The 22,889-nt window shown below is 42.8% G+C and overlaps 1 protein-coding gene across 4 annotated transcripts in view; it reads right to left on the reverse strand.

Moving 5' to 3' along the window:
* CGNL1 (cingulin like 1) overlaps nucleotides 1–22,889 on the reverse strand; it is a 289,781-nt gene that overhangs the window by 30,963 nt on the left and 235,929 nt on the right. For all 4 annotated transcript variants that reach the window (XM_033919889.1, XM_033919891.1, XM_033919892.1 and 1 more), the window contains one exon: nucleotides 1,215–1,298. In XM_033919889.1, coding sequence (XP_033775780.1) covers nucleotides 1,215–1,298 — 84 coding nt within the window. The remainder of the gene's footprint in view (nucleotides 1–1,214; nucleotides 1,299–22,889) is intronic.

Consider the following 22,889-nt stretch of genomic DNA (forward strand, 5'->3'; position numbering starts at 1 on the left):
TCCTAAGTAGGCGTTCATACGGAACCTTGTCGAATGCCTTCTGAAAATCTAGATATATGATATCGACTGGGTCACCTTTGTCTATCTGCCCATTTACTCCTTCAAAGAAGTGCAGTAAGTTTGTCAAGCAAAATCTTCCTTTGCTGAAGCCGTGCTGGCTGGTCCTCATTAGTTTGTGTCTGTCAAGGTGATTGATGATGCAGTCCTTTATCAGTGCTTCTACCATCTTTCCCGGTATCGAAGTCAGACTGACTGGTCTGTTGTTTCCCAGATCTCCCTTCAAACCTTTCTTGAAGATCGGCGTAACATTCACCACTTTCCAGTCTTCCGGAATCTTTCCTGATTTGATCGACAGATTGACTATTAGTTGGAGCAGTTCAGCTATAACCCCTTTCTGTTCCTTGATTACCCTCGATAGATGCCATCCGGTCCCGGGGATTTATAATTTTTAAGTCTATCAATCTGTCTGCATACCTCTTATAGACTGACTGTCGTCCCTGCCAGTTTCCCATCTTCATTATCTGTGTATAGCCTGTTGGCTTCCGGTATATTGGATATATCCTCTTCAGTAAATATAGACGCAAAAAATGTGTTCAGGTTGTCGGCGATGGCTTTGTCCTCCTTTAGTACTCCCTTTATTCCTTGATCATCTAACGGCCCCACTGCTTTCTTCGCGGGTCATTTCTCCTTAATACATCGAAAGAATGGCTTAAAGTTTTTGGACTCCTTGGCTATTTTTTATTCGTAGTCTCTTTTGGCCCCTCTTACCGCCCATGTACGCACACTTAAGAATACTTTATTCAGGATGGATGGAGCCAAGGCCCATTCCATATAATGATTATGTCTGGTTAAAAGGTGTTTAGCTTCTACCCCAACCTTTAACACTCCCTCTCTCATTGGTTCCACTTAATCTGGCCAACAACTGGTTAACCTGCTGCTTCCATGCAGTACCCAGATCTAAGCTCAATCGTTTGAAAATGTATGAATCTGTAGCATGTGTGGTGATGGGGAGGAAAGGGTGCTTGAGTACAGAGCGGAACTGTTCCATTACAGGTAAACAGGTTTTTCAGCTAAAGGTTCAGGCCCTGGGAGCCATACAAATTAATTTTATGTCATATTTATAAATATCATACTAAAAGTGTTAGTTACCAGTACTGGTTGTCAGTAAGCCTGATTGCATTTTCTATAGTACAGAAAAAAGAAAAAAGCCTTACCTGTCTTTCCAGTGAAATCTTGTCACACTCCAGGTCTTGTCTTACAGTTTTCTCCTGAAGTAGTTCATTCCTCATTTGATCCATCTGTAATTCAGGGGAACAAGTCTTTGTTTTAGAATCCTAAAGCATAACTAAGCTCGCTTAATTGGACTCTGAGCTTCCAAACTCTGATCAAAACTTTCACTTTGCAAATGAATCGGCTACGACATTGCCCTTAGTCAAAATAAAATAGCCATACTGTTTCACAACAAGAGTGTACACTGGAATTAAAAGACTGCACAAAATGAACAAACGGACAACGCCAAGCAGACTGCACATAGAGATGGATGGTGCCGACTGCCCTGGAAACACGCAACAATCCAGCAGTCTGCAGTTGGCATGTTGACATCTAATCAGGGCTGTGGAGTCAGAGTTGTGGAATTGGAAGGAATTATAGGGTTACTAGAGTTGGAGACGGAAAAATGTACCAACTCCAACTCTAACTGTAAATGGTAATGCATTAATAATTCCAATTACACAGATACTAATTCGATTAACCTATTTTTTCTTATCGGGACAGGAAAGGTGATATACCTAATTGAGAGGTCCTTTTAGTAAGGCGTACTAATTGATTTAGTGCATGCTAAATGCTAAGGCATCTATTATATTCTATGGGCACCTTAGCATTTAGCATGAGCTAATCTTTAGCACGCCTTAATAAAAGGACCTCTGGGTTTATTTCTTTTAAATGGGCATTTTTTTTACCTTCCTGTAAGAATTCTTAGCCTCTTTTTTTAAAATTTTGTAAGTTTTGTTTTATATTTAATGTTATTCAATCATGTTTATAACTTCTTTAATAAATAATAAAAAAAAAGACACAACAGTATAACTATAACCTTTAAACCCAAACTTTAATGTGTTATGGTGCTACAAAGTAGCCTGATGGCTCACATTAGCGGTGATGAAATGCACTGTATGTTGCGTGCTTTCCATCAATTTAGGAAATCTTTAATTAGTCCGACAATTATATATAGAGTCAGAGGTACCTTAAATTAAGCAGTTGCAGTCAAAGTTGAAGGTTTTGTGTACCGACTCCAGAGCACTGCATCTAATACAGTACTCCCCCCCGATATTGCGAATGTTGAAAAACCGCGGATATGTTTTTTAGCAGGGGAGACAGGAGAGGGCAGTGAAGGAAATCACTCACAGTATGCTCCAACTGCCTCTTCCTGTACTAAAGTTGGGCCTCACCAATCAAGAGCTACTTTGACATGCAGCTCCTGATTGGTGAGGCCCGACTTTAATACAGGAAGAGGCGGCAAAGCATAGAGCGAGCGATTTCTTTCCCTCACCGGTGCTCCAGCTGCCCTCTCCTGCCTATCCAGCTGCCCTCTCCTGCCGCCCCTGCCTCCTGCCTTCGCAGTTGGAAAATACCGGGAATGACCGAGACCGCTGACCACAATTTCGCGGGGGGAGCACTGTACTGTATGCAAAATAAAGAATGAAGTAAAGCAGCTGAAATGGGGATTTGCTGTAGTTAAGGAGGCCTTAAGAAAAGCAAAAGTAGGTGCAAATTTCATGCCCTTTTTTATTCTGACATTTGTACAACAAATGAAAATATTACACAGACACAAGCATACCACACATCTACGAAGCAATTTCCATATTTCTTTGCTGCTCACACATACGGCCATCATAACTCATTTTAACTGGCTACATGTGAAGGTCGAAAGAAGTCAAGAGCAGAAGAGTATGCTTTGGGTTAATCTAGGCACCTTCTAACCTTGTAAACTATATCTTTGACTAATCACATGCTCAAAGGAGGTCATCTGATCAGCTCCAACAAGCATGACACAAATACAAAATGCAGTGGTAATGCATGCACAAACACGCATCTTAGAACCGTGCACTCAAGATTCTGGAAAGTTAATGTCATATGAGCTACTGTTAACTGCTGGCTGAGGTTTCAAGAACACATTTATGAATCTAATTGCTTTGGATAGTCTTCACAACAGTATTTTCACTCGGGGGTCTTTCATTTAACCCTTCCATGTATATGTTAAATTATTGACAACTTAACACACCTGGGGTCATTTTGACCCCATCACTTATAAGCACTGAAAGTTGCTTCAGCTTAATAATTTAGCAAATTCTCACTGTCATGGCACTCAAGTAACGTTTATAAAATGTATATTTAGGCCTACAGCACAACCGGCGATGTTCCGGTAATGTTTCAAAAATGTTTCTTCTCTTATTCAGCACAGTCACTGTACAAATGTTGTAAAAAAAAAAAAAAAAAATGGCTGTTAGCAGTGTTTCTTTTACAGCAAAATCTAACAAAATATTTTCACACATTTTCAACTTCTCTTCTCTCATTTGTTAGGCATTACTTTGGAGATTTGGCGATACATTACGACTTTTTCAGTGCTGTATTCCACTGCTGACAATGTTGCCTTCATAAACCTGTGGGGTCAATTTGACCCCAGGTGTATATTATTAGTATACTCACGTTAAACTGTTAAAACAAAAAAAATTCAAAAGCTGTATTTATCACAGATGACAGGAAACACATTGTCTGTTACTATCAAAAAAGGTACCTGGAATTTGAAATCAAAATTACAATTTATAAGTAAGCAACTAAACTAATTTGTCAGGCTGGGGTCAAAATGACCCCAGGTGTGTACAGAAGGGTTAACTTTTGTATAGTGAGAGACTATACAAAAGGGTACTTTTGTATCCTAAATGCAGCATTATGGGCAATTTTCTGCCTTGTTACTCAAGGCAGGAGGGGGAGACATATTGACTGGTAGTTGAATATTGAGTATTTGGGGGATGATATAGGGTTACTATCATGACTCCATCGTGTTTGTTTGCCTATGTATTAGTGCTGCCTGATTCAGGAAAAAAAAAATTTTGATTCGATTCAGCCTATTGAATTGGTTTTTCGATTCGATTTTCCGCCCAATTGGGTGTTTGTTTTTTTTCAAACATCCTGGTGGGTTTATTTTATAGCCTCTTCACCCCGTTTGCCTTCTATCCACACTAGCGCTGTGGTGTAAACAAAATAAACAAACAAAAAAGACTTTTCCTCTCTCTGTTAAATCCTAGCTCACGTTTGCAGTCTAACACGTTTGCGGTCTAACACCAGCTCTGGAAGGATACACATTTCAAATCTGACATATTATAATCACAAAACAGAAAATAAAATTAGTTTTTCTACCTTTTGTTGTCTGGTCATTATTCAAATCTTGTTGGTCCCAGGCTCTGGTCATCTTCTGATAACTTGCTTGCCAGGGTCTCCTTCTTTCTTCTTTCTCCGTACTAACCATCCATTTTCTATCTCTGTCCTCCCCTTCTGTTTCCCTTCCCTCCCCTGGAAGTCTGGCATCTTTCCTTTTTTTTCATTTCCATGCATAGATCCACCTTTTCTTAACTACCCTTTCATCCAGCATCTCTCCCTCCTTCCCTACCACCATCTCTCCCTTTCTTTTCCCCCTCCACACCATCCCTTGTGTCCAACTCAACTTCTCTCCCTTTCTGTTCCTCCTCCCATTGTCCATTATCTCTCTCCCTCTCCTCTATTTTTAGACCCATTATTTCTTCCCCCCCCAAAGTCCGGCATATGTACGTCTCTTTGAACCCCACCTTCCCTCCCTCCCTCCGTGTATTTCTACACCAGGGTCCCCCTCCCCTGAAGGTATGTCCCCCCCTGAAGGCCTGCACCTCCCCCTGTAGGCCTGCACCTCACCCCTGAAGGCCTGCCTGCCCCCCCTGAAGGCCTATGCCACCATCCCTGGCCTGTCCCCCCCTTTGAAGGCCTGTCCCCCCCTTGAAGGCCTGTCTCCCTCCTTAAAGGCTTGTCCCCCCCTTAAAAGCCTGCCTGTCCCCCCTGAAGGCCTGTGCCACCATCCCTGGCCTGTCCCCCCTTGAAAGCCTGTTCCCCATATGCATCATCTCTTGATGTGAAGATTTTTACAGCAGCAAACAGATTTATGCACACTGTGTAACTAGCCCTCCCCCCCCTTTTATGGAACCGTGGCACGGTTTTTAGCGCCAGCTACAGAGGTAACAGCTGGTGCTGAAAACTGTGCTACAGTTTTGTAAAAGGGGTTTTAAATAGCTGTTTTCAAAAGCCTACTCAAATGCTGGGCCCAATAAAGTAGGAGTTTAACTATAGTACAAGAAAGAAAATACCTACTCTCTTTAGGGGGGGGGGTTCCCTCCATTTTATGAGATTTACCCCTATACAACTAACATTTGTGAATTTTACATTCTTTCTGTAACAACTTTATGGGCTTATGACAGAAAAAACAGCCAATAACTACCCTCCAGTGGCAGTGTCATGTACCAACTATATATTTGCTAGTAATTATGGCACATGAATATTCATTAAAATGCTTGCACTGTTTTTTGAAAAAAAAGGCCTATGCCCCCCCCCTTGAAGGCCTGTCCCACCCCGCACCCCCCCTACCCTCCTGGGAAGGCCTCCTTGTTCCCCCTGGCCTTCCCGCACCGTTTACCTTATAGTAGGTGCAGCTTGGACAGAAGATCTGTTTTCCCACAATTAGTATGTGATCAAGACAAAACAAGTATAAAATGGAGAAAGCTAGAAAAGACAAATGGAATAGACTTCTGTCGAGAAGGTCTAGCAAAGTACTCAAAGAGAATGGTTGTAGAAAAAGAAATGAGACTGTATTACAATTATAATAAGAAAAGAAAGAGTGTATCATGGATTGAAAGTAACTTGTCTGAACACAGATTTGTAGGCAAGACAAAAGCAGTGCATGAAAACAAACTTTCTTCCACACAGACGAGATGGATAGTGCAATTTTCTTTATTAACTCATGTAGTATAAATAGTCATACTCATCTCAGTCTACGCGGGTGGGGACAGCACTCCGACATAGAAACTATGTTTCGCCCTAATCGGGCTTTCTCAAGGAAAGTCCCCCTTATGCCATACAGTTCATGCTCCCCGCGCTGACTGAACAATTTAGCTCAGGGAGCATGAGCTGTATGGCATAAGGGGGACTTTCCTTGAGAAAGCCCGATTAGGGCGAAACATAGTTTCTATGTCGGAGTGCTGTCCCCACCCGCGTAGACTGAGATGAGTATGACTATTTATACTACATGAGTTAATAAAGAAAATTGCACTATCAATCTCAGCGTGTCACTCGTCTGTATGGAAGAAAGTTTGTTTTCATGCAGCCGACACTAATGAGGTTTATAAACTTTAGAAAGTATCCATGAAGATATACCTTTAGAGACCATATATACTAATAATATTTAAGAGTATTCGGACATACGGTATATTTGTTCATGCACCTTTCTGCATTTTCCCTACCACCCTCTAGAAAAGATACTCTAGCATTGCTCCAGGAGACCAGAAGCATGAATGCCTTTCTAATTTGCTAGGTTTAGAAGTCTGCTCATTTTGCATTGTATATGGTTGTGCTCTGCTCCTGCTTTCCCTGCACGTCTCTAAACTCCAGAGCTGATCTGTTCGAAACGAGAGGTCATGGAGAAAGAAGTAACTTGTTCCCCTGGAAATACTTTCAGTGATGCAGAGAAAGACAGAAAATAAAACAATCCCCACCCCAAAGTGAAGCATAATGAGCGACTAATTAAAAAAAAGAAAAAAAAGAAGGAAAAAGCAACTATTAAAAGGAAACTGTAGATGTTAGAACATTTTTAACAGGCCACATTGTAATTCTACAAAGTAAGCCATTACTGTGCTCAAAAGCTGTGACCAATGTGAAGCCGAATCAGCATCTTTCAGATGAAGGGAGGTATTCAGAAGATGGTTTTGGTGTGATTTTCTTGTTTTGAACTGAGCAAAGTATCTTTTGCATTTTCTTTCCTTATTCTTTCACTTTGCTATAAGTTCATAACTAATTAAATCTATGATCACTGGATATTATAAACTGCTATGCCAGTTTTACCAAACAGTGGTGTGTGAAATGTCAGAATAAAATGTAAACTGTAAGAAGAAAAGCATTACATAGCCTTTGGCAACAAGAGCAGAAATATATAGGTTTTAAACAAAAAACTTTCAATGTTTCTGGTTCTCTTCTTATAAAGTCAGCACTAACATTTTGTCTCTTGCTATTGGATTCTACTCAAAATCAGGACTGTCTTCTGATGTGGTTCAGCAGTTACCATCTGCTATTTGTTTCCAGCTCAAGAGCCATGAATCTTTATTCTTAATAACACCCCTCCCCCACCAAATGTAGCAATAGCCATTGGCTATGGTGATAAGGACTGACCACCAGGTTTTGCTATTGTATGATGGCGGAAGGGGCTGTGGAGGATAAAAAAAAAATATAGCTCTGAAAACAAAGTATCACATCATTACATCATAGGTGTGTTGTTTCATCTTTGAGGTAGTGGCCATGAACTTTTCTTAAAACTTCTTGTCAAAAATAATTTATTGGGTTCATTAATTGATTAATTTATTTAATTGAGCTGGGCAAAGTATTTTATACACAGTATATTTTTTTCCCTCAGGAGAAGATTCTTCCTCCTGAAGAAGCGGTGAGTGAAACACGAAATAATATAGAGGAAGAGTGGCTGGAAATTATGGACTGTTTGGAGCTGACATTTGGGTAGTGGTTTTGTACACATATTTTGGGATATTTTTTCACTTTGGATTTTTCACATTGGAGTTTTCACCTGTGGGATAATTAGCCAGATTCAACAACGGGCACCATCAACCTACACTGTTTGACAAGGAAAAAAGTGCATCGAATCTGATTCAGATAAGTAACTTTAACCCTTTCAGGACCAAGGGACATATTTGTCCCATAACTTTAAAATCCTATAAATTTTGATTGGGATAGTCTACAGTTCTAAATTTGATATGTACGGATTCCATATGATACTGCCTTTATGTAAACAAACTGGTTCCGACATTCATTCATTAGCGTCGTTGCTAGATTGACGAGAAGATTCACTTGCCACACTGTCCATAAGCCAGAAGTGTGATTTTTTTAAATAAAAATAATGATATTTCACAAAAAAAAATCAATTTTTTGGCATCTGCAAGCCCTTTTTACCATAAAAATGTCGTCAAAACCACAAAAATTGGCCTACGATCCTTATGGTCCTGAAAGGGTTAACCTATTACGAAAACTTTACATGCAAGACCTTGTCTGTTCCTTGCTGATTTTGACATTGGATCAGTCAGGTGAGTTACTGCTGCTATGATGTTTCAAGTACACTGTTGCTAGCTGGACTGGTGTATATTATACTGAGCATTTTATATATACAGTAAAACCTTGGTTTGCGAGCATAATTCGTCCCGGAAGCATGCTTGTAATCCAAAGCACTTGTATATCAAAGCGAATTTCCCCATAGGAAATAATGGAAACTCAGACAATTTGTTCCACAACCCAAAAACTTTAATATAAAATAATGATCTATGGGTTCCTGATATGCGCACTTATAAAAGGCACTTGAACTGCGGGTGAACTGGGCGTGATGCTTTTATTACGTTCAGCCATGCTCAGCATGAGATGTGCGTATGTTGGGCACGTGTGAACTGTGGGTGCTTGTATTATGTTCAGCTGTGCTCAGCATATATTGTGCGTACTTGACGGGACGTGTGCTTGTACCACAAGACAACCCTCATTTATAGAGTTCAAATTTAATAAAATGTTTTGCTAGTCTTTTGCAACACATGCGCTATCCAAGGTTTGACTGTATTTTACAGATAAGATACATAAAATTTTTTTTTTTTTTAGTCTTTGGGGAGATTTTTCTATTTGATTTCATCTTTTTACAGGCGAGATAAGGGGAAACATCAGTTTCCTTGATTTCCCTATACTACCAGTTCTGTCACATTATCTGTGCTGGAGCCACAACACTGAACGTTTATTGAGAACTACAGGGGATTTCTCTCCATTTTAACTACCTCTTATGAAAGCCATCATTGTAAGTGTTATTCTTAGCACCTCTACGATCATTTTTTTACAAACATACTTTCTATGTGGAAACATCACATAGGGATTTCAACATGAAATCCCAGCAAATACATCAGCCGGCCAGCCCTGGACCCTCTTCAAGTTTCACCAAAGGGTTGGGGGGAAGGTTCCACAAATAAATGCCAGATTACTTGCAAACACTCTTTTCAAAACAAATTGAGCAATGCAAGTGTGGCCAGCAGATGGTGGACCTTTTCCAAGGGGTTGTGGCTACAACCTCTGCACCAGCTCGTCCCAGCTGGGCTCAGGAGCAACCAGATCCAGAAATCACTAGATCTTCAGACCCATTAACATTTAGTGGAATACACTCCTTCCTCAATATTCGCGGAAGTTAGGGGGCAGAGCCGATCCGCGAATATTGAAAATTCACGAATAAGGTTTGGGCCGGCTCTGACCCACCCCCGCCTTCCTCCCGCCTTCCCCCCGGCATCTCGGACCTTACCAGGTGGTCTAGCGATCTTCCTACGCTCCTGCCCCAAGCAGATCACTGATACAAAATGGCTGCCGTGAGTTCCTGTAGTCTCTCGAGACTATGATGGAAACTCACAGCAGCCATTTTTTATGAGTGATCCAAAAGACTGCTAGACCACCAGGTAAAGTCTGGGGAGGTCCAGAAGGTGGGGGTGATTCAAGTTTTAGGAAATCATAAATAATTGAAATTGCGAGTCCTAAAACCGCGAATCAGGAGGGGGAAGTGTAGTTATCAACATAGACTACCATTAATTTGTGTTATTTTGGCACAAGTTCCATTTTATTCAATGAAACCTAGTTATTAATTACTGGGGTTAACAGTAAAATAGCATATCTTAATGGCAGCCTGTATTGATAACATCTTGCCTTAATAATTTAACATTACCTAGGGGAAGCCACCGCTTATCCCTGGGGTACGAATCATGGAATCTTGCTAAATTTTAGGTTCCTGCCAGGTATTTATGACTTGGATTGACTACTACTGAAAACAGGATATTGGGCTAGATCAGGGGTAGGCAATTCCAGTCCTCAAGAGCCACAGGCAGGTCGGGTTTCCAGGACATCCACAATAAATCTGCATGAGATAGATTTGCATCTCAAAGAGGTAGTGCGTGCAAATCCATCTCATGCATATTTATTGTGGATATCCTGAAAACCTAAACTGACCTGCCGCATGCAGCCCCGTGAAGTATTTTGTGCGGCCCCGGACAAGGGCGATGCAGTGTTTTACTCTGCTGCCCCTGGGTGTTTACCGTCTTGCCGGCTCCCTCCTCTGTCTTGCTGCAGCGTTTGCGTGGCCCCGGAAACATTTTTTTCGGCCAATGCAGCCCAGAGAAGCCAAAAGGTTGGACACCCTGCCCTATATAGTATTATTAGTTAAAACAGGAGTTTTCACCAACTAGATGGTTACAATTTTTCTGATAATGGATACACAAAATTTAATTTCTAATAATGCTTTACCTGGTTTCATAACTTGTAGTTTTTGCTTAAGAGAATCAGAGAAAAAAAAAAGCACATTTACAGTGACTAGATATTCAATTTCTTTAAGCAGCTGACTCAACATAAAATAGAGCACTTGGGAAAAGCTAATGAAACTTTGATTGTTCATTTACTGAAGAGAGACTTCATTTTCACATTCTCATTTACCCATTTCAACCACCTGGTGCCAATAGAGGAGCAGGTGTGCATCAGTCCGCTGGGAATGCTCTACAGAGCAGAAGTGACTGGCACAGGCTCGGGAACTTTATCCGCCTGTATTTACTCTATTATCACTATGGCAACAGGCTTGTCTCTCACCCTTACTGGAAAGAACACTGCAACCAGCAGGTTCCTGTTTGTCTTTCTTGCATTTGATGAGGGCATATGCAAAAAAAATAAAATAAAAACTCCATTCCGTTAGCAGAAATCTTTGCTTTTTCCAATCACAATGAAGGTAAAAGTTGTCTAACACAATCTTACATTTTGGGAAACTTGGATTTTAGATTACCCTTTTCCTACTTCCAAGCTCAAGACACATTGCAGCCAGAGGTCACAAGTAAAATTCCTTGTGCAAGGATTCTTCCTATCTCAAAGGGGTGGATATCAAGGTGAGTTAAGGCAATAACCCACAAACCAATGTTTCTGAGCCATCATCTTAAAGCACTTCCCCTAAAGCAGGGGTGCCCACACTTTTTGGGCTTGCGAGCTACTTTTAAAATGACCAAGTCAAAATGATCTACCAACAATAAAAATACTAAACGTATACCCCCCCTCTTTTACTATAGCGCAAGCCGATTTAGCACACGCTAAATCGGCTAGCGCACCTTAGTAAATTATATATACTGTGTGCACCTCTTCTGTCCTCCAGACCTTGTTCCATTCCCCAACCAACATCTCTCTCTGTCCCTCCAGGAGTCCAACTTTTCTTTCTCTCTCCTTCACCCCTATTGGCAACATGTCTCCCTCTCTCTCCCTCCTCTGTTATGATTGTGCATCTCTCTGTTCTTCCTCATTGTCTCTCCCCCTCTTTTTGCACCTTCCATAGCTAACATCTGACCCCTCTCTTCTGCCTTCCCTTTATTTCAGGTTTCTCCTTCTCTCTATCTTCCTTCTGCTAACATTCTGAGTCCTCCCACCTTAAGTTCAGGTCTTTGTCGCTCTCACTCTGTCTTCCCCCTCCCCAGGGCCTGGCACCTCTCTTTCCTCGGTACGGGGTGTTTCCCCCTCTAACCCCTCTAGTAGTCCAGGAAATGCCCTGTTTTCCCCCTCCCTTTTGGTTCAAGGCTTTTGGTTCAAGGCTGCTTTCCCCCTCCCCTCCTTAAGGTCCTTTTGTCTCCCCCCCCCGATCCAGCATCTCTAAGGCAACCCCCATCCCACCAGGGCCCTCGCGATGGGCACAGCCTTAGCTCTCGATTGCAACTGCCCTCGTCTCCGTTCTTCCCTTTGGGCCTAACTACCACAGCTGAAAGTTAATTACGGCAGCCTGCAGAGCAAAAGTAGCAGGCTGCTGTCGGCCTCTGTAGCACGTTCTCTCTGCCGCGGTTCCACACCTCCTCTAACGTCAGGAGCAGGACCGCGGCAGAGGGAACTTGCTACAGAGACCAATGGCAGCCTGCTACATTTGTTCTGCAGGCTGCCGTAATTAACTTTCAACTGTGATAGGTCCAGAGGTAAGAACAGAGGACGCTGAGGGGGAAGCGTGTCATCTGAGCAAGACAGCCAGGCGCTCACCTAAATTAGCTGGGCAGAGCACCCGGCTAAAAGATACTAAAGACACTAGGGAGAAGACCGGCTCAGCGATCTACCGGCATTGCCTTTGCGATTGACCAGTAGATCGTGATCGACGTTTTGGGCACCCCTGTCCTAAAGTGTCTCCCTGAAAAAACACCCCCTCACCCTGTAGACCCCCCATTCTCCTGAAGTCCCACCACCACCTTGGCCTATGTCTTCCAATCCCTGGTGGTTTAGGGTGTTCCAGGGCAGGAGTGGTCCCCAGTCACCCACTGATGCTGGGTTCAAAGTGGTGCCAGGAACCCTAGTGGTAGTCTTGTGGTACTACTGCTAGGGGTTCAAGCTGCCAAGTTTCAAGTTTATTAGTTATTTGATTAATCGCCTATCACAATTACTAAGCGATGTACAAATAATAACATAAATTTCTAAAATATACAAAAAATACGAGGTAAACAAAAAACAACAATATAAAAATCATTAAAAACAGACAAATTAAAACAAGGTAATTAAAACTATAACAAGGAAACAATGGGGTAGAAGGGAAAGAAATACAATTTATGATAGGAAAGAGAGAACAATTAAGGTAAAATGCAAAAGGAGTGGGAAAAACATAAAATTATTGGAAATAAAATACATAAAAAGGTAAAATAGAGAGCAGATAGAAAGAGCAATTAGCGTTTCAATTAGATATTGAAAGCATCTTTAAAAAGAAAGCTCTTAAGTTGGCTCTTGAATTTATCCAGATTCTTCTCCTCTCTTAAATAAAGTGGAAGTGAATTCCAAATCTGTGGTGCCGTAACAGTAAAAATGTATTGTCTTCGAGTATTTATGGTTTTAAGAGTGGGAATGACTAATAAAAGCTGTTCATTGGATCTTAAAATTTTAGGAGAAGTATATGGAATTAAAACTTTGTAAATAAAAGCTGGGATTTTGTATAGTAGCGATTTAAAAGTGAGTAAGGATAATTTATATAAGATTCGGTGTGCAACTGGGAGCCAATGTGCCTTTTGGAGTAATGGAGAGACATGATCGAACTTCTTGGCCCCCATAATTAATTTGATGGAAGCATTTTGGATAATCTTCTAATTTCTTTTTGAGCCATTCCCTTGAATAAAGCATTACAATAGTCAATTTTAGAGATAATCATTGAATGAATTAGTATATTTAAAGATTTAGGACAAAGGAATTTTGAGATAGATCGTATTTGACGTAATCTATAAAAAGTGGCCTTAACCACGTGACTGACGTGGTCATGATCAGTGTTCCCTCTAAGCGGGCGGGTGTTGTGAGCAAACTTTTTTCACCGTGAGCCAAAAATATCGGGCGCCAGCAAGTTATGAGCCAACTCGCCCGATTCTCCTCTCGCCGCCCTGCCATCTGCCGTACGCCTCTTCCGATCGTGCGCTGTGACGAGAAACGTGTGCGCTGCGATGTAATATTTTGTGCGCCAGCGCACGCCAGCGCAGCTTAGCGGGAACACTGGTTCAAATGGTTTTATTTATTTCCCCAAATTTATTTTTGTTATACGCATTGAAAATATTTGATATTGCGTTTAAATCAAAATCTCAATAAACTTGAAACGAGTGCCCGTGAGATTGTGGGAGGGTTAAATACTCAAAACTTAGAAGTTTTTGCTACGCCAGCTTTCTGGTATCTTTACATACAGTGGCGTACCTAGCATATGTAACATCCGGGGCCCATCATTTTTTGGCACCCCCCCCCCATCTGTAAGAAAAACATGATTTTTAGTAACAAACCACACGTCACACATGAGTACCTAGGAAAAGGCAGCATCTTACATATTGCAGTGAGCAGTACATCAATACACCCATTGTAAAACTAAACAAGCCAGACCAGCACAGATCAATCCTACACCGTCAATCCTAACAGAAAACCATGTCTTTCGAACACACATAACACAGAAAACACCTTCGCCTAGTAAGGAATATGTAATCACAAACTAACCCCTCCCTCTTTTACAAAACTGTAGTGTGGATTTTAGCTACGGAGGTAACAGCTCTGATGCTCATAAAATTCTGAGCATCAGAGCTGCTACCACCAAGGCTGGTGCTAAAAACGCTTCACAGTTTTGTAAAAGGGGGGATAAAATAAAAATACATAGACAAAGGTTAAATTGAACCAGCAAGAAGCTGGACTCTGCATACAATGCTTCACAGAAACAGTGACACATGTCTCCTAAAGCAATAAATAAATAGAAATTTTTTTCTACCTTTGTCTTCTGTGGTTTCTCCTTTCCTCATCTTCTTGTAACTCTCTTCCTTCCATCCACTGTCTGCCGTCTCTCTTCCCCTATATGGCATCTTCTCTCCTTCTATGCCCCTTCCAGAAACTGTATGCCTCCCCCTTCCATCTCTCCTTTCACCCCATTGGTCTGGCATCTCTCTCCTCGCCTTCCCTCTCCCACACCTCTCCTCATAGTCTGGTATCTCCCCTTCCCTGATTCTCTGGCATCTCTCTCCTTTCCTTTTCTTCCATCTTTCGCTCCCCCTCCATGCTCTCACATCTCCCCCTTCCTTTTCCCTTAGACTGGCATACCTTCCTCCTACGCTCCAAGCCCTGGCATCTCCTTTAATTCCCTCCCTCATCTTCCTTCTCCCTCCAGCTGGGTACCGCAACACTCTTCCCTGCAGCTCTGCACTTCCCCACAATTGCCATGCTTCGGTTCCTCTTCTTCCTTCCTTCCTCCCCCCCCCCCCCCCGCGGGACCCTGCGGCACCATCAACTCTTACTCCCTCTAATGTCGGCCCTGCAGCTCCAGACTTCCTCGCACCTTCTCCCCTCCCCCTTTGGATCGCTATTATTTTAAATGTTATAGCCGCGGAGCTGTATCCATCAGTGGAGATGTCTAACCTCGGCCTGCCCCGGAACTCTTACTGCAGCAGACGCCCGTCTAGGCAGGAACAGGAAGTCACTGTTGCAGTAAGAGTTCCGGGGCAGGCCGAGGTTAGACATCTCCACTGATGGATACAGCTCCGCGGCTATAACATTTAAAATAATAGCGATCCAAAGGGGGAGGGGAGAAGGTGCGAGGAAGTCTGGAGCTGCAGGGCCGACATTAGAGGGAGTAAGAGTTGATGGTGCCGCAGGGTCCCGCGGGGGGGGGGAGGAAGGAAGGAAGAAGAGGAACCGAAGCATGGCAATTGTGGGGAAGTGCAATCCCCCCAATGCGTCCCCTTACCTTACCGACGCGTGTGTGCGCTGTGAAGAGAAACTTTGCGCTGCGATGTAATATTTTGTGCGCGAGCGCAGGCCAACGCAGCTTAGCGGGAACACTGGTCATGATAGGTTAGATTTTCATCTAGGATGACACCTAAAATCCGAATCTTGTTTATTTGTTTGAGCGCAATCCCTTGGATATTAATGGGAACCGCAATTTTATGATTATCTTTCCAGGGGAAAAGTAAAGTGTTAGTTTTATTAATGTTTAAAGACAATCTATTATTGTCAAGCCATAGATGAATCTGATTAAGTTTCTCATTGATAGCAGCAATTTCTGATGGACTGTTAGGGTCGAGAGGATGTAAAAGTTGTATGTCGTCAGCGTAAGCAAATACTGAGAAGCCAATAGATTGACAAAGAGTCATAAGAAGGGAAAGAAAAATATTAAACAGGAGAGGAGACAGAATAGAACCTTGTGGAATGCCATAGGAGACGGAAAAACTCAAAGAAGTGGAATAATTAAAGGAAACTATAGAGGTACGATTGTCAAACTAGGATCTAAACCAAAGAAGGACCTGCTCAGAGATGCCTATGGATTGTAATCTATTCAATAAAAGATTATGATCAACTGTGTCAAAAGCTGCAGAAAGATCAAGTAAAATCAGAAGAACGGAAGAATGGTGATCCAAGTGGTAGAGTATTGAAGATGTCATACCTATCAGGGAATGTTCGGTGGAATGGTGTTGCCGGAAACCTGTTTGGTTAGGGTGTAGAATATTTGTTTGTTCTATAAAGTTTGATATTTGATTAAAAACAATTTTCTCTGTTATTTTTGCAAGAAACGGGATATTTGCAATTGGCCTATAATTTGACTTCTCTTCAACTAACTAATACCACTACTACTAATCATTTCTATAGTATTAGACTAAATTATTCTATAGTGTTACACTAAATTATTAGACTCATACAGATAGAAGGAGAAAAAGCATGCAAAACATTTCATTATTGTGGGCCCTTACCATTATATGACAGCTTGACCTCTCTCCCCTCCCCCCAACACTTTTCAGCACGTTTGCTATCATCTTTATTATTGATCATTAAAGCAAAAATGCAATGTTAAAGACTATTTTGATATTCTGAAAAAAAAAAAAAAGCCCCGATCTACTGTACCATCAGAATATTTAAAAGGTTTGTTTCACAGTAGGAATAATTTTCTAAAGTATGTTTTTACATGTGCAAAATGATTCTTATAAAGTTGCACAGCCAAATATACATGAATGAGTATGCCAATAAGGGGGCGAAGGGACAGAGTTGAAATGCACAAATGTACACTCATAGAGCAAGAGCTAATGTGTTCATTACTGGACATAATTTTATGAGTCTGATTTATAAAGGGAAATTGGCACCTATGTTACCAATATAAAATATTCATTCACCAAGAATGTACACTTCTCCCTCCGTAGTCATGGTTTCGCTTATTCATGATTTTTTCGCTTGCTGACTCCCCCCCCCCCAAATTACGTCATGATTAAAGTACTGTACTGATAAAAAGTTTGGCACGTCCCAGCTTTCACCCTGAAAAACGCTGCTTCACAACGTGCACAGAGAAAATCGCTGCTTCCCAGCGTACACAGAGAAAATCGCTGCTTCCTAGCTTTCAAAGGTCACAAGGAGCAGTGTGGGACATTAACCCACATAGAGTGTTGAGGTTGTAACTCTAACCACTGCACTACACACTCTCACAAATGACATTCCAAACTAAAAGGGTGAGGAAAGGGACAGGTTAAGCTGTGGAAGGAAACTGTCAGCTTGGTCCAATGTATAGTCTCCATGGAGATATCTGTACCTGTCTCAAAGCAGAAGCAGATCTGCTCTCTTTCTGCTGGTTGGGTATTTAATGGGAACAGCATCTCTCCTGGAGTTTCTTTCAAATTGTGCTTGCAGTTCCACAGCCAGATTCCAAAATCATCCGCTGTGGGCACTAATATTTATGCACCAAATACATACGGCAGCTATAAGTACTTCTGCCTAAATTGTAGGCCTCCTATTTCCCTATAAAGGTTCACAGACATTTACTTTCTACTTTCTTTCACAGAATACTAGCCTACCCAGGTATATAAGCCATAGAGCTCATAAGAATAGCCTTGCTGGGTCAGACCAATGGTCCATCAAACCCAGTAGCCCATTCTCACAGTGGCCAATCCAGGTGCCTAGTACCTGGCCAAAACCCAAGGAGTAGCAATATTCCATGCTACCAATCCAGGGCAAGTAGTGGCTTCCCCCATGTCTTTCTCAAAAACAGACTATGGACCTTTCCTCTAGGAAAATATCCAAATCCTTCTTAAAACCAGCTAATATAATAATGTTTACAAACTCCTCTAAAAGAACTGATATTAGGATGACTAATTCATTACCATTTATCATGGAATAAATATCACTAATTGACTCCTTGGACATTCTGGCATAAACTTAAAAGAAAGCAATCGTTCTAACTCATGCAAGACATTAAAAGTTCTGCACGTCAGTAAAACTACTTTTTGCTAATTATGTCATTTTTGGTTACCAGGCTACCTTTCAGATTTTCAGTTGCCTACTAAATTAACTATAATAAGATTTCACCCTGAGCTGCAGTAAAAAAAATGTACTTGAAGAATGCAGATATTCTTTCATCTGTATTGTAAAGGCTATACTCTTCCTACAATAAAAACCCTCTGTCCTGGTTTTGTTCCCACTCTTGAGTGAAATTCAAACACATGCCTCAATATTGCAGCCCACATGGGAACTCCTGAAAACTGGAATCACGGTAAAAGCTGGTTTTCTCCATTGCAAGCTTTTTAACATTATATACAGGCAATCCCCAAGTTACAGACGCCAGACTTAAGTACTTAAGAATGTGCTTGTGGCGTCATTTGATTTCGCTGAGCAGTATTTCCAGTGGCATAGACTCCTACATTTCTTCTGTAGCAGATTCAGGAATGATGCATGGCCACATTAAGAACAGTGTGTGGTTTGGCGAACTCCCAGGGTGCCTCCTCTTCAAACGGTTTACTCTCGTTTGGATTATTTACAACTGATGTCCAATCTGACTGCATTGAAGCATAATACCCTTTTAGCCTATCGTAAGATATGGGGCCCATATATACAATATAGACAACACTCTACCTAGATTTCATTTGTTTGGTTCGATCTATTTGGGGGGGGGGTCGAGGGGGAGGGTTTTGGGGAGGGGGGGCAGAAGGATCAGGGGCTTTGTGACTACTTGTGTATTGGTTCTTGCTTTAATTGTTGATCTGGGCGAGGATATGATGTTTACATTATTTTGTGCTTTTGCATCAGTTTGCTGTATTGTATTTGGCTATTTTATATTGTGGAAAATTTAATAAACAAAGTTAAAAAAAAAAGAACAGTGTGTGGTTGTGCATGCTGTACCTTAGAGGAAAACACTGGCAGGGACAGTTGATCCTTTTGTCAGCTGAGAGCAGAGGTAAGCAGCAAGAAAGCACAGTTACTTACCGTAACAGGTGTTATCCAGGGACAGCAGGCAGATATTCTTGACTGATGGGTGACAGCACCGACGGAGCCCCGGTACGGACACTTTTAGAGTGATTGCACTCTAAGAACTTGGAAAGTTCTAGATGCCGCACCGCGCATGCACGAGTGCCTTCCCGCCCGACACAGGCGCGCGGTCCCCAGTTATGATAAGCCAGCTAAGAAGCCAACCCGGGGAGGTGGGAGGGATGCAAGAATATCTGCCTGCTGTCCCTGGATAACACCTGTTACAGTAAGTAACTGTGCTTTATCCCAGGACAAGCAGGCAGCATATTCTTGACTGATGGGTGACCTCCAAGCTAACAAAAAGAGGGATGGAGGGAAGGTTGGCCATTAGGAAAACAAATTTTGCAAAACAGATTGGCCGAAGTGTCCATCCCGTCTGGAGAATGCATCCAGACAATAATGAGATGCAAAAGTATGAACTGAGGACCAAGTGGCAGCTTTGCAGATTTCCTCAATAGGAGTGGACCGGAGGAAAGCTACAGATGCTGCCATAGCTCGGACTCTATGGGCCGTGACAGAACCTTCCAGTGTCAGGCCGGTCTGAGCATAACAGAATGAAATGCACGCTGCCAGCCAATTAGACAGCGTACGTTTAGAAACAGGACGTCCCAATTTATTCGGATCAAAGGACAAAAAGAGTTGGGGAGATGATCTGTGGGGCTTAGTACGGTCTAAATAGTAAGCCAGAGCCCGTTTACAGTCCAAAGTATGCAGAGCCTGTTCTCCAGAATGTGAGTGAGGTTTCGGAAAGAAGACAGGCAGAACAATGGATTGGTTGAGATGAAATTCAGAGACAACCTTAGGGAGAAACTTTGGATGTGTGCACAGAACCACCTTGTCATGATGAAAGACAGTAAAAGGTGGATCTGCAACTAGTGCATGTAGCTCACTGACCCTCCTGGCAGAGGTAAGAGCAATAAGGAAAAGTACTTTCCAAGTGAGAAACTTGAAAGAAGCGGTAGCCAAAGGTTCAAATGGAGGCTTCATTAAGGCGGAAAGAACTACATTAAGATCCTAGATAACAGGAGGGGCTTTAAGAGGTGGTTTCACATTAAAAAGACCCCGCATGAACCTGGACACCAAGGGATGAGCTGAGAGGAGCTTTCCATGGACTGGCTCATGAAACGCCGCAATAGCACTTAAGTGGACTCTGACTGAAGAAGACTTGAGGCCAGAGTCAGACAAAGAAAGGAGATAATCCAACAAGGTCTCCACTGCAAGGGAAGTGGGATCATGATGATGGAGGAGACACCAGGAAGAAAAACGTGTCCACTTCTGATGGTAACATTGAAGAGTGGCCGGTTTCCTGGAGGCATCCAGAATTGAACGAACAGGCTGAGACAAAAGTGTATCATGAGAAGTCAGCCCGAGAGATACCAAGCTGTCAGGTGCAGAGACTGGAGGTTGGGATGTAGAAGGGTCTCCTGCTGCTGTGTAAGCAGAGAAGGAAACAGTGGAAGAAGAAAAGGTTCCCTGGAGCTGAGTTGAAGTAGAAGGGAGAACCAATGTTGCCTGGGCCACCTCGGAGCAATCAGAATCATGGTGGCTCGTTCCCTCTTGAGCTTGAACAATGTTCTCAACATGAGAGGCAGAGGAGGGAAAGCATACAGAAACAGATTGGACCAGTCGAGGAGAAATGCATCCGCTGCCAGACGGTGAGGAGAGTAGAGTCTGGAGCAGAATAGGGGCAGCTGGTGATTGTGAGGAGCTGCAAAGAGGTCTATCTGAGGAGTGCCCCACTGAGTGAAGATGGACTGCAGAGTGAGAGGATCGAGTGTCCACTCGTGAGGCTGGAGAACTCTGCTGAGCTTGTCCGCCAAGGAATTCTGTGCTCCCTGAATGTAGATAGCTTTCAGGAATAGATGGTGATTTATGGCCCAAGTCCAGATCTTCTGGGCTTCCTGGCACAAGAGGCGAGAGCCCGTCCCACCCTGCTTGTTGATGTAGTACATCGCAACTTGATTGTCTGTGCACAGCAGGAGAACTTGAGGAAATAGAAGATGTTGGAAGGCCTTGAGGGCATAAAACATCGCTCTGAGTTCCAGGAAATTGATGTGATGCTTCTTTTCCTGGGCTGTCCAAAGACCTTGAGTTTGGAACTCGTTCAAGTGAGCTCCCCAAGCATAAGGGGAAGCGTCGGTGGTGATGACAAGTTGATGAGGAGGTAGATGGAACAGAAGACCTCTGGATAGATTTGAGGATGTCAACCACCATTGTAGAGACTGACGAAGAGATGAGGTCACAGATATGTGACGTGAGCAAGGATCCATCGCTTGGGACCACTGAGTAGCCAGGGTCCATTGAGGAGTGCGCAGATGCAGACGGGCATGTGGTGTGACATGAACTGTGGAGGCCATGTGACCCAAGAGTATCATCATTTGCTTTGCAGAGATGGAACGTTGTGGAAGCACCTGCTGACATAGAGATTGAAGCGTTTGAAGATGGTTGGATGGCAGAAACGCTCTCATGAGGATTGTGTCTAAAACTGCTCCAATGAATTGAAGTCTCTGCGTGGGGATAAGATGAGATTTGGGTAGATTGATCTCGAATCCCAGCAAACGCAGAAATAAGATGGTCTGGTTGGTGGCCTAAAGAACTGTCTGAGATGAATTTGCCTTTATCAACCAATCGTCCAGGTAAGGAAACACCTGAAGGTGGTGGGAACGTAGAAAAGCTGCTACCACAATCAGACATTTGGTGAACACTCTTGGAGAGGAGGCTAGGCCGAAAGGTAGTACCTTGTACTGGTAATGACAATGATTGATCATGAAACGTAGGTACTGTCTGGAGGCCAGATTGATCGGTATGTGAGTGTATGCTTCTTTGAGATCGAGGGAACATAGCCAGTCATCTTGATTGAGAAGAGGGTAAAGAGTTGCTAAGGAGAGCATCTTGAACTTCTCTTTGACTAAGCATTTGTTGAGATCGCGAAGATCTAGGATAGGTCTGAGATCTCCTGTTTTTTTGGGAACTAGGAAATAACGGGAGTAGAATCCCTGCCCCTTTTGCTCCGGAGGAACTTCCTCTATGGCGTTCAGAAGGAGGAGGGATTGAACCTCCTGAAGGAGGAGGGAAGATTGGGGAGTATGCAAAGCAGACTCTTTTGGTAGACTTGTGCCCGGGAGGGTTTGAAAGTTGAGAGAGTAGCCGTGGTGGATGATGTTGAGGACCCATTGGTCCGAAGTGATTACTTCCCACCGGCTGAGGAAAAGAGATAGACGCCCTCCTATAGGTTGAGGCAGGAGATGTGAAGGTTGGATGCTGGCTATGCCCTGGAGAATGAAGTCAAAAGGGCTGAGTCGGTTTTTGTTGTGGAGGCTGCTTGACAGGTTGCTGCTGTTGCTGTCTAGGAGTTTGCCTCTGTTGTTGACGCTGCCTCCTAGGTTGTTGAGGAGCAGACTGTAAGGGACGAGCCACATAACGGCGTTGGTAAGTGGATTGTTGTCTGAAAGGACGTGCTGGCGGAGCCTTCTTCTTGGTTTTAAGAAGGGTATCCCAGCGTGTTTCATGAGCAGAGAGCTTTTGGGTCGTTGAGTCCATGGAATCTCCAAACAGCTCATCCCCTAAGCAAGGTGCATTTGCTAACCGATCTTGATGGTTAACATCCAGTTCGGACACCCTTAACCAGGCTAAGCGGCGCATGGCCACAGACATGGCCGTTGCTCTAGAGGTAAGCTCAAAGGTGTCATAGATAGATCTTACCATAAATTTTCTGAGCTGAAAAAGAGAAGAAGAGCATTGGTGAAAAGCCGACCGTTTCCTCTCAGGAAGGTACTGCTCAAAGGAAGCCATGGTGGTAA

The sequence above is a fragment of the Geotrypetes seraphini genome, chromosome 14 (genome assembly GCF_902459505.1).
Source record: "Geotrypetes seraphini chromosome 14, aGeoSer1.1, whole genome shotgun sequence".
In the NCBI taxonomy this organism is placed as follows: Eukaryota; Metazoa; Chordata; class Amphibia; order Gymnophiona; family Dermophiidae; genus Geotrypetes; species Geotrypetes seraphini.